Source organism: Cyanistes caeruleus, chromosome 4 (genome assembly GCF_971803275.1).
Source record: "Cyanistes caeruleus chromosome 4, bCyaCae1.hap1.1, whole genome shotgun sequence".
Taxonomy (NCBI): domain Eukaryota; kingdom Metazoa; phylum Chordata; class Aves; order Passeriformes; family Paridae; genus Cyanistes; species Cyanistes caeruleus.
In genome coordinates, this window is record NC_141704.1 from 8,969,314 (window position 1) to 8,982,315 (window position 13,002).

Below are 13,002 nucleotides of genomic sequence, written 5' to 3' on the forward strand. Positions count from 1 at the left end.
GACTGAACTGGTGGCAGCTGGCAGTAGCCCACTAGCAAAAGAGAGAAATTAAAAAGCTCCCTGATAAGTCCTGAACATCTTTCAGCAGTGTGATAAATTTGAATGACAGCAGTAATATTGGGGATTTCTTATTGTCTGTGGATATCCCTGACCTCATCACTTGAAAATTCAACTAATGGGACATAAGAAGGGAAAAAAAAGTAAACATAATAATTAACCTCATGTATAGGACTTTATATGAAAGCTGTCCATCCATTTTAAGACACAAAATACATATTTATTTTGCTTGTCCAGCTGTTAGATGATAGTTCTGAATCCTCTTGTCCATCCAGTTCAGACAAAATCTTAGGCTATTTTAATCCCTTGGCTATGTAGGAAGACTGATATAAAGGAAGAATGTGTTACTGGGTCTGATGCTTATCTGGATTAAATCAGCAGAAAACTGTTGAAGCTAATGATGCTGTAAAGGATCATTTAGCCTTCTACTTATTGCTCTACATAATCTGGCCATTTGCATTTGCTGCAATATCTGAGAAGCAGTATGGACATCACCGTTGGTTTAAAAAAAATGAAACTACTTTCTTAAAATAAGGAGAAAAGTCTGGATATCAGTTAGTCACAGGGACTTATCCTTCAACTTAAAAAGATGTCATTAAAAACTCTTTGCTGCATTAGTAATCCAGATTGAAGGACGTAACTTCCAGGCTTCTGGAGGAGAGATAATTACTGGAAACTCATAAAACCCACCTAAATTCTGTTTTAATTTTCATACATGGAGCAGATGTTTTGACAGATGGATGGACTTTATTTTTGTAACTGTCCGGGAAAAGTCTGCATAACACAGCCTAATCAGTGTTACATATCTTTACTGTTTGTTTTTCAATCTTTCTGCATTTGGCTCTTATTCTTTTGGTTGCAGACATTTTCTTTGTAATTTATTTTTTCAGGCTAATCTCTCTCTGCATAAGCCCTTCTATCAACTTGACATATAAATATTAGAAAACTCTTAAAAAATAAATCTGCGTGTTTAGTTTGTAAGTCAGATACATTGATCTTCATATGGTGGGTGCCCTTCTGGAAAATCTAATTAACACTTTATCTCCTCTTCAAGACAGGCCCTCTGACCTTATAGCTGGTATAGTATTTGGAATTAAAATTTTGAGTTAAGGTACCTGTCCAGACACACTGGACCTCTTTGACTTTAATTCACACTGTGAATGTAAGTGAAAGTCTAGTAATTTCTTAACTTATTTTACAAGTAGGACTTTAGCACAGGAGAATTTGCAGCTGAGTTGGTGCTGTGGCTGCATTACCATAGTATGATGCAAACTCTTTTATCCACTTTTATTTCAGTAAATCATCAGCATGGAACCAAGGATCTGAACCCCACAACTTCCTCAGTCTTGTCTAGAGGAAGTGTAAACATGTTTGTGATACCGAAGTTCAGTCCTTTTTCTCACTCAGAAGTGCCCAGTGAACTTCTGGGGCATGTTCCCTTGGGTGGCCAAATGTACCTTTAACTCCCAGAGGCAAGGTACAGTGTCCTGGTGCACTTATGCACCAAATTAACCCCAGGAAAGCCTGTAGGAGCTGCTTGGACTTTTGGTTATGGTCCACATTCCTTCAAACAAAGAAACAAAGTGGATTGTGCCTGAGGTTTGTGGTGACTGCTTCAGCTACTGCATGTCACCATTTCTTTGGCCATACTTTGTAGGTCGATGGCAATCATGCCATCACAACTGTTTGCAGACACAGATCCAGCAGTCATATAGATATATATAGGAGTAGCTATCTAAAGTTCTCTGTGTCAGAAAAGAGAGAGAAAGATCATGCAGGCTGTGCTAGAAGGTCTTAGATGTCATGTAGGGATTTAGTTTCTTGGATTTTAAGATAGAAGCACTTCTGTACAAGGCCAAAAGCAGAACCTACAGCTCTTGTGGAAACCTTAGAGCATTTATTGAAATATGAATGAAGATTAATCCTCTCCAGGGGTAGGTAGATAAATTAATGGGAATTTCTGAGGACTGCAGTAACTCCCACATGATGTACTTAATTTTCCCTTTGAATATCTACTTTAATCATTCTATGCCATATGTGTAGCTCTATGTATGTATATATAAACTCAAGCTTTAGGGCATAAACCTGTGTTTAGCTTCATATAGACTGAAAAGTTTCTTAATATTAAGCCATTCACTATAATGAACAAGATTATTAGGAGCAATAATTTATGATTCACTGTGATGATCCCAGTGCTCCTCTTCTTTAACATTTATTTTCATAACCATCCAAATAATACTTTCCTGCCTACAGAGAACTTTTCAAACCTTGCATTCATTTTCATTCATGTTATTAGGCTAAAAGTATTTAAACTCCCACAACACCCTGCTCTCAAGTTTGAACGAAACTTATTTCCACATGGAAAATAATTTTTTTAAGTCTAATTTTCTTTCTTCATCTGTTTTACTTGACAAAGAACAATACCCAAAGGGTATGGATATGTCCACAATATATTCCCTTTGAACAACATCCCTTTCTCAGGGAAAATAAAAGTTGATACAGTAGCCCTGGGTGGCTGAACTCACACACAGGCACAGTGTTGAACTTCCCTGAGAATTTGTTCCTTACGGCTTCTGCCTCTAGGTTACCTCCCCTTCCTCGGGTGGGTGCTTTCTCCTGCCTGCTGTATTTTCTGAGATACTACATGTCTTTTGTTGTCTTTGCCCCCCTTCCAGTGCCTTACACTCTGCAGTCGTGCAGTGAAGTGCCTCGTCCTGCTGGCACAGACCTCCACACCAACAATACAGCGCCGGCCTGGGGGTCTGGCAGGGGGAGATACTGATGCCAAGTGGGACAAACCCAGCTGAAGACACCCAAGTCATTCCAGGCCTCCAGCCAAGGGGGCTGGGGAGCTGCTTTGTAGTCGAGTTGATGTAGCCACCAGTGTCAGGACCAGCAGAGCTGCCTGCCAGGTTTCACAACCTACGGCGCCTGGATGCCACTGAAGCAGTTGTTCTGTGGGGGCAGGAATGGGGAAACAAACGGGAATGGGAGTCAGTCACCCAGGTCTCACGTAGTGGCAGACCCAAATTGTATTCAGTGCACACACATTTTCCCTGATATTTCTTTGTCATACCCATGTGCTGCGATTTAGAGTCTTTGCAAATCATTCAAAGCTGTTAAAGTTGGTTTATTACAGGTTTGTGGGAAGCTTTTTGGTCCCAGAGTCACATAAACCAGGAAAACCTAGTATTCACCAAAGCAAACTCTTGCTAAGCTCCAAATATCAAAGGACCAGATACAACATTTCCACACATAATGGTGTACCTGTGCAGCTGTGCTTGAGCACAATTGGACAAAGGAAGGAGTCTGAGATGGAAATCAATGTGCCTGTTGCTATTGTTCCAGGGAGAATAGCACCGTCTCCCAGTCAGGGCAGAAACTTCACTTTGAACTTCCTGAGTTGACAAGGGCTTAAATCAGAGCTGTAACTTTACTTTGATGTCATTTATTGTAGTTTAATACCCCTCTTTATTTATTTTTTTACTACCATGTAAAATATATAAAGAAACCTAATCTGGTAGAGAGGTGTATGAGAATTTACTGAATAGTCCTTAATGGTTCCTTTATGCAGCTGTAAAACAGAGGGGAGCTGTAAGAGCAGTCTGAACTGGACTAGGAATCTTAAATGTTATATAAATTTATTCATCACAGTCAAATGTTTATTGCTGTAGGTATTTACCTTCCCCATTGTTTAACTAGGTTGTGTATTTCTCAGACATCTGAGGTAAAAAACACCCAGTACAAGTAATTAGGAGAGCTCAAAAAAAGGGATGAATAAGCTAAATCTGCTTTTGGAAATACATTGTGAATTTGAAGTCACTTGACTAATATTTACTCATTTACACTATTATTAGTCCTGAACACTGGATGGTCAAACAAGGCTACGATAGGGTTAATCCACCTTCTCCCACAGGCTGATCTGGAATAATCCAGTGAAGGTGGTGATAGAACTTTTCTTAATTTCACCCACAGAAATCAAAGAAGACTCCTGCCCCTAATCTAAGTAGGGTTTTTCCATCCCACCTTTAAAGCATTAGCTATCTAATACCTTCTTGCTGTATGTTACAGATAAGCAGCTGAATGGTCTCAGTGAGTTGGAGAATGGTGTTAATAACACCAAGGCTGTATGTTCAGTCCCCATGTGGGCCATTCACTGAGGAGCTGGACTTGATGATCCTTGTGGGTCCCTTCCAACTCAGAATATTCTGTGACTGTGTGATTCTGAGTGCATATACAGTCACAGGTGGTGTGTTGCTGTAAATCGGAATAATTCCTCTGAAATCAGCACAATTTTTTCACACTGGATGTTGGTCTAGCCCATATACTCACAGCATTTTATATGTGGCCACCAGCCTCTAACACTTCATGTTCTTCAGGTAGGTAATTTAAAAAGCTTTTGTAGAGGGTAGGAGTAGACCATAAAGACATTTTTAAAATTATGATACATTAAACCTGACAAGGCAAAGCACTGTAGCAGTGAAACAGTGTTGTGTTTATATCAGGCCAGATACAACTCTTAAGTGAGAAACTTCTGATTTATTTAATAATGCACACACATCACTGCTCAATTTTAAATTATGTGGAGTCAAAGTCAGATGCTTTATCTGCAACACAGAATGTCAGAATTTAAGAGAGGATCTATTTCAATTTTGTTAATGTTACAGGAATTTGGGGTATTTTCCCATTTTACTTTTGTAGGCATTGAATTTTTAATAGACTTTCATGGGTTTTCCATATTTCTTTTACTTAAAGCAGCAAAGAACAAACGGCATTAATAAAAATATAAAAACATATTTTTTCATTATTTATGCCCAGTATTTGCTTAGTACTCTACCATATGACGGTGGAAAGCAGTCTGTGGATAAATATAAATATAAATATAAATATAAATATAAATATAAATATAATAAATAGATGCTCATGCTTATACTTGTGTGTGGGAAGAATAAGAATGGACAAGAAATAGTGTGTGTTTCTGTTAAGAAAGGTCATAATGGAAAGAATTAAGAGTAACATCCATCTCTACTTCTTTCAATTTCCTGTTGGATTACCTTAACTGTCTCTATGTTTTCTCTTCCATCTCTGTTGAAAAGATAAGCTAACAGCAGTAAGTCAGGGATACAGTAAGATTCCGGATGCTTTTCTCTGGGTGCTCTTTTTAATGCATTGCTATTATCTGTTATGCAAATATACAATAAAACTGTAAGAGCAATGTCATTCCAGTGCAGTCCTTTGTGTGAGGCAGGGAATCAGTGTTTCATCTGTGTAAGTTCACTGCTTTTCCCTGCAGTGGCCTAAGGCATACTTCAAACTGCACATGCATTTTCCTGGCAGAGCCTTTATTTTGTGTTTGAGAGTATCTGGTTTAATTAGCAAGCAAGTTACAGAGAGGGAGGATGCCAGTCGAGGAGATTTCTGTGGGTGCAGTAGCTCAGGTGGTGTTTCCAGGGGTGCTGGTCTACTTGGAAAAGTAGAGTTGAGCACTGTACCAAAAAAGTCATCAAACTTGCAGAGAAAAAATTTCCTCATCGTAAACACAAACTTTACTGGAGATACTTAATTTCCTTGTTCTCATTTTCCTTCTGTTTGAAATCCATTTTTTTTAATTGTGTCTGTAGACCAACTCGCAGGCATTGACATATTTCATCTCTATGTTAGATCAGATTGAAATAAAAATATTAAACAAATGGAAAAAGTTGTTGACTTGACTATCCATTTTAATAACACCAGGCATTAATAATGACAGTTTTGTTAATAGATAACAGATAATGTTTGTACTAGGGACTGTTAGTGTTGCTCTTAAATTTTTATTTGCTGAGAACTAAAATAACTCATGATGGATAATTCACATAGGAAGAAAACATAAAGTCCAAGTCTTACAAAGCTTGTATTCTAGGGGCTGTCAATGATTGTATGGAAGTTTAACATATGTATTCATATGTGTAAGACTGGCCTGTAGACACAGGCACTGGGAGTGAGGCAGCACTCATATGATCGTTAAAAATGCTATATCAATGATTTGGTTTTCATCAACTCCTTCCATCTGGCCCATTTTTCTTCTAATTGTTACTTAATTGAATACAAGCAAACAGTTGGTCCATTTTTCTTCATTATTTCATTCTGACACATTTCTATAAATGGGTTTTGTCCTACAAACACAGCAATAGCATAAATTACAAAGATGAAGCATGTCTGAAACAAAAATAAGGGGTTTTTTTTTGCAATCTTTTCTTCAGGGTTGGATGCTTTCTTAAATAGCAACCAAAGATATTTAAATGAGAAATTAAATCAGGCTATTTATTAAATGCTTAGCAGTAAACAATCTTATGAACAGCATGAAATGATCACACTTTACAAATCTGTTCATTCAGCCATTTATCTCTAACACAGAAGAGCTCACATTAGTCAAAATCACTGAATTAACTCTATGAATACTTTTTTTGTTTTCTCCTTTTCTTTGCAGAGAGAATGTGCTAATTTCATCAAGGTGCTTAAGGCTTACAACCAAACCCACCTGTATGCCTGTGGAACAGGGGCTTTTCATCCAGTCTGCACCTACATTGAAGTTGGAAGCCATCCTGAGGTAAACTGTCTTAAAACAAGATTTTTCTTTTTCATCTTTTTATTCTTTATTGGTGTTTAGCCATGATCTCTTCCTGCCAAGATGCATTCTCACTAGTTTCTGTGGCTTGGGAAGCAGATCTGGTAAGACCTGCTCCTGAATCAGGTGCTGACGTGCTGATTGATAAATCACAGCAGAATCTCTAACTTTTCTTCCTTGCACAGGATCTCTTCCCCCAGAGGCTTAAGTAGGTACAAGTAAGCCCATTCGACCTGGCTCATGAACTTAAAAAGCACTTTTTTTATAACTGGGACAAATAGCTGGCATAAGAGGGGTAGTTCAGCCACTGTATTTATTCTGGTCCAGACAGTGTCTTTAGTTTCCTCCCAGTCTGGCACCACCTCAGCTCTCTCCCAGAGTTAAAACAGTGTCACACCTTCTTAAAACTCCCTTCTCAGATTTGTCCTAACACACTGACAGCTTTTCATACGTCACCTTGGTTTTGTTTCCTTAGTTTTTTGTGAAAAATAAATCACTCTCTTTTCAACCATTTCTTTAATCTCTTGCTGAGTTTTGCTTACTATTGCAGAATTCTTGCAGTAGCTCATTTTGACAGCTCAGTAGACCATTTTGTCAGTAATCATCATAACTAAATAGATAATGCCATGATCTTCCCTGGCAAAAAGCAGAATCACTCACAAGAAACCATGGGACTAGGCTGGTTTTCCTGGCTGAAGATTTGAGTAGAATGTCTCTGTGCTGGCCTTCAATACTATTTCTCTCCAGAGCAGCCAATATCTTATTTTTCTATTGAGTATGTAATATAAATTAGTCTCCTTTACTGTATTTTCTGTCTGGCTTACCTAAGTATTGCTCAATGGCCTGTTTCAGTTTAGCAGTCAGACTTCTGATATGCTTTCAGAATTTATGGGTATGTTTTACTAGGGAATCCATAATTTTGTTACTTGTAGCTTCTGTGATCTTCATAAAACCAGTTCTTTCAAGTTACCTTATGCTGTTGCAATTCAGGTTTGCAGATTTCCTTGAAAATAAAGACATCATTGTTGAATGAATGATGACTATTTCTTCTCATAGAAAAATTAAAAAGCCCTTTAAGTGTTGAATTCATAGTCTGGGAATTATTTTTCCCTATGAAAATGTCTTTTGATATTTGAAACATAAGTCTTTAAAATGTTCTAAGAATGGGGTTTTGAAGGGATAAAGGAGCTGCAGACCAGAAAGGGTTTGTTCATATTCTTTAATGCTTTATTACAATGCATTCTTGGCAATTAGTGATTGTCTCTTGACCACACACAGTATGTCATTGCTTACTGCATTAAACAGATTCTCTGCTTCCTGAGATTCATTTGGGAATTGGTAGACATATTAATTAACTCTAGTTCCGTAAGATGTGTGTCAATCAATCCTTGGCTATCTGCCAAGGGAATCTATCTGCACAGAGATAGCTCGCATGAGGTCATTTACTTCTACATTTGGCTGTTTTATTGCTGTACCATAAAAATAACACACACTTTAACAAGGATTTATAGAAAGGATGATCAGAGATGAGAGGACAAGACCCAACCTTGGTTTAACATTCTGTTTTTAGAGTCTTGAATCAATGATAGTTTTGGCCCTGGAGTGAAAGAGGACTCTTGTTTTAGCTTCTTTTTAGCTTCTTATAAACAAAATCTAAATTGTTAGGGGTATTTTGTTGGCTTTTTTTGGCTTTTTTAAATTTTTTTTCATTTACACAGTAAGTTTGTAAGTCTCCTTTAGCCTGAGTCATTCTCGTGACCCCTGATTCCATCTTCTCAAATGAGAGAAATCAGGGGTGTGTTTATCTGAATTGCCTCAGACACTGTTGGCTTTTGTTTTCCTTTTCATATTTAAGATATGAGTGTAATCATCTTCACCTGCCCTTCCAGTGGCACAAGTTTCTATATCTGAAGAGCTGGGGAGGTTTTACTGCCTTCTCAGGTCAGATCTGCCAGTGTGGAGAGAAAGTGAGGCAGGCAGGAGGCAGTGTACCCACCTCTTCATGGGCTTTGACAAATCTAACAGTCAGCCTGGGTTCTGTCCCTTGAAAGGGTGAAAATCAGATGAATAAATTATTAGATCTGCAATGAAAAATAATCTGTCCTTTCTCTCAGCTAGAGCCTGCTCCTTCCTCTCCCATTACCTAGCCAGGAATTTCAAATGTGCTTCTTCTGTGGAGATGAGGAAGAGGAGTGTGCTTGATTGACAGCAGCTATTAGAGACACCATGAATGAGGGGAATACAATCTTAACCCCTGCACCCCTGCACCCTGCATCTGTGAGAGCCAGATGGTTTATGTTCTCATGTCAGACAGCAGCACTGGACGTGTCAAAGGGCCATTGCTTCCGTATCATGTAGAGTTTATATCTCCCTAGCATACTAAAGAAGGTAAAAGTATAAGCAAAGACAAGCAGTTGATTATGAGTTAAAAATTGCCATCTAAAACTCTTCCTGAAGATTTGTTTTCAGCTACCAGACTTGTGAAAAATTAACTGATTTCACCATCTGCTTATTTATTTTTCAAGCACTTACAAAGGTAAATGTGAACAGATTAGGGGAATGGTCAGGGAATGTACCTACTCTCCAGTATGACTGCTTGTTTATCTGAGCTCTGAATGTAACCCATCTGCCTGAATCCAAAGAGGAAATCAGTGTGTGCCAGACTGAAGAGAGTGGAGAAGTGAAATTTAAAGAAAAGAGTGGCAAGTGATAGAGGAGACTCTGGAAGCAATTGGAGTAGGCTGCAGTAAGCTGGAACATGGTACCACTTTTATGGCTTGGGAAAGGAAATAAATTACTTTGTGTGACATTCATAAAATAATGGGAACATGAATTGCTGAATATCTCTTTGATATGAAGCAGTGTATCATAGCCCCATTCCATACCTGAAGAAAATAATTTCTGGTGATGGAACTAGGCAGGTTTAATTGAGTCTGATGAAGTACACTATCAGAAATAATAATAAAAAGCTAAAAGGATATGAACGGCATGCTGTGCATCTGATTAAAAATGATGTGCACAAATGTATACAACCTAATATGTTGTGAATTACACCGTGGTCTGAGGAGTAAAGCAGACTAATCTTTGCTTAAATCCATTCCAGATGTGTAAGCAAATAACCACAGTATTTGGAGGGAAGAATAAAGTTAATATTTCAATAGGCTTTAAGCACGTAAGCCACAAGGAAGCAGGAAGGAACATATTTGGAGAGAGCATAGTGTGTGGATATGCAGAAAATACCTGAGGGCAGCCAAATTTAAAGCTTGATATCATCCATTTTATGTGCATGAGTTTAGGGGAGATGATCTAACACAGACACCTACACAAACTTCAGGGATCTGGGGTTAGGCAATATGTGGCATTCTGTCCTCAATGCAGTATAATACAAGAAACCAATTACCAGACAAAACAAGGAAGTGATTAGTAAAGCTGTGTTTTGCACCCACTGACTTCTGAGGAAACAGGGCTGGATGTGTAGGAATGTTGTACTTAACGGTTGCAAAATTAAACAAGTCAGATCTGTGTTTGAAAGGAACAAATCCAACTGGAGGGAGACACAGAGGTGCATTAAACCCCCTGGAAAATCACAACAGGATGCAGAATGCACCTGCCTGTGCATGCCTGAGCAGGGGGAAGGAGCCCCGCTCCCTTTCCCCGGGGCTCCCTTTGGGGTAGTTTGAGTGAACCAACAGGGAACAGTCCTGTTTCAGTAAGAAAAGGATTTTCCATAGACTTAACCCTTACACACAGGTGGAGGTGGATGGAATGCCCTATAGCACCTTTTTTTTTTTTTTTTTTTTTTCCTAATGTTCAGTCTGGCATTGCAAGAGATTTACAAAATTGTTTGCCAGATCCTCAGCAGGAATACATTAGGGGTTACTTCACCAGAGATAAATCAGTAGGTGCTGTCTGAAGAACTAAACCAGCTTCTTTTATTGTCTTCTAATTCCAAATTTCTTGTCATTGTCCAACAGATTAAAACTCATTTTTAAATGCATTAACTTAAAAGATCTGGGATCACTTTACTTGCAGGTTATTTCTCAATCAATAAAGAAGTTTTAAATGCAGTTTAGATTTATGATGTACATAAAACATTAAGTTATTGCATATGAAGTTATGTAATGCTACCACCTGTAACATATTTGCTTTTTCCGGACTCTGTGTATTTTAAAAATCTTCGGTACAACTCATAAAATTTTGCTGAAATATACTTTCCACTCTTTTTTATCCCTTCTTTTCTTCATATTAGAAGAGGTCCAGAGTGCATTTCCTAAGTAATGGACATTCTGTTCTGACACATTTATGCATCTATCATTTTGTCTCTGTGTATATATTATATATATAGTGATGGAAGAGCATTTTTTTTCCTGAAGGTATAACTTGGAAGAAATGCACTAATTGAAGATTCAATGCTATTGCAAGTACTAAACTTGTGTTTATCTAGTGTAAAAATTCAGGATGAAACATTGGTTTCGGTAGTTGTAGATGGGGCATAAATTAGCCAAACTTCATTGAAGACAGCAGACCTGTGTCAGTTTATGTCAGTCAAGATTCTGAGCTGTGGTTTTTAAGTGAAGCATTAGAGCAAATGATTTTTTTAAGTTAAAAATCACCTGAGGCTAGTTTTCTTTCTATCTAATTAACAATACTTTCATGTTGTATTTATATGCTTATATAGAGAAAGTATGAAGGAAAGGGATACTGTTGAAGGATTATTCTCATTTGTGATGGAACTGTTATGTGTGACATACTCATTCTAAGCATCACTGTAATTACAGAGAAATGCCATTAAAGGATGATCTAGTTTACAGAGTGCAACAGCCTTCTTTAGTTCACAGGTGCCTTAACCTTTCAAACTTCCAGATATCCTGTTACTATAGTACAGGAAAACAAAGCTGAAGAGCCAGAACACTGGCTTAGGCACAGTATGAGTACCTTTTAGAGCGCTTTTTTCCATTGTATGAATAGTTTTACCACAGAGAAAAAGAAAACATCTCTTAGATCTTTAAAGACTTATGTACTTCACCTTGTGTTGTAAAAAGCTGCCAGGTGATTTCTGCTATACTGGGAAACCCCAGGCACTAGAACATTTTGGTGTACTGATGTTATTGTCTGTGGAGGGTGGCAGGTAACAGGATAGTCAGTGCCAGGCACACATCTGTCCAGGCACCTCACAGCATCCGTGGCCAAAATCACAAAACAAAGGGGCTGGATTCCTCTGGAGCTGATGAGGCTGTAAACCATCACTTCTGCTGCTCCACATGACATCGATTTCCAGTCCCTTAGGTTACCCTGTGTGAAAAAGCTTCACACAAAATCAGGCTTTTCACACATGTACAATTTACCTCCACTTGTTAAAAATGAATAAATCTTGTCATAGATATCACCTTCCTAGCATTTTTTAAGTATATAGTTTTACATACAGTTACATGTAGCTATACATAGCATATAATTCTTTTTCCAAGCCATAATTCATTATGGCATTGTTTGGGAAGGGATGTGATATGTTAACTTTTGAATGACCACATTTAACATTTACAAGAGGCGTAGAGGGAAATGGCAAAGAACGTTACAGTCCTTTCTCATATGACAATCTAAGTGTATCATTTGTTCTGGCAAGGTCTGACAAATATTTCAGTAAGGAAACCAGGATATGTTGCTGGAAGCTCTATACATTTTTAAGCACCATCATGCAGAAGTACACATTTCTTACAGGATGAGTGCTATGTCCCAAGTGGCACCTCTTGTTACCTTGCACAATCATGTGATAAACTTACAGAAGGAGAAGGTCACCATAAAGAAGTAACTTGATTCCCATTTAAAAGACTTTTTGAAAAACTCCATAAACCCCTTTGTAAACAAATATTAATCAGGTTCATGGTTAAATGCTATTATTTATGAAGGCCTGTCTTTGAATGCTGCTGATCTCTTTGACTTTAGCTGTATTTTGAACACTTGCTTTGCTAAAAGAGAAATTAAACCAGGAAAACTCAGATTTTTCAAAACTTCATCCTGTCATCCCCAAACAAAATATATTTCCAATAAGCATTTATATCCAGAGCAGCTCCTTTAAAGTAGGACTATTAGCCTTTGTGTGATAATTTAGCTGTCGGAATAGTTTAATTTATGAAGTAAACTTCTCTCAGCTGAATAGCACACATGGCAGCAATGGCTGACATGTTTCCTACCCCTTGCTGTTGGGAAAGTCTACACACTGGATATTTCATCCTCAGCAAAGTGGCACACTAAAAATAAAAGTTTTGAATTTTTTTTTTCCACAATTATCTTATCAAAATAAGAATCTAATTCTTAACAAAAATTATAATGCATACTAAACTGTT

At 37.8% G+C, this 13,002-nt stretch overlaps 1 protein-coding gene across 5 annotated transcripts in view; it reads left to right on the top strand.

The window, feature by feature from the left end:
- The window catches only part of SEMA3A (semaphorin 3A), a 194,063-nt gene that overhangs the window by 89,801 nt on the left and 91,260 nt on the right, over window positions 1-13,002 (top strand). For all 5 annotated transcript variants that reach the window (XM_086886607.1, XM_086886609.1, XM_086886610.1 and 2 more), the window contains one exon: window positions 6,524-6,643. In XM_086886607.1, coding sequence (XP_086742733.1) covers window positions 6,524-6,643 — 120 coding nt within the window. The remainder of the gene's footprint in view (window positions 1-6,523; window positions 6,644-13,002) is intronic.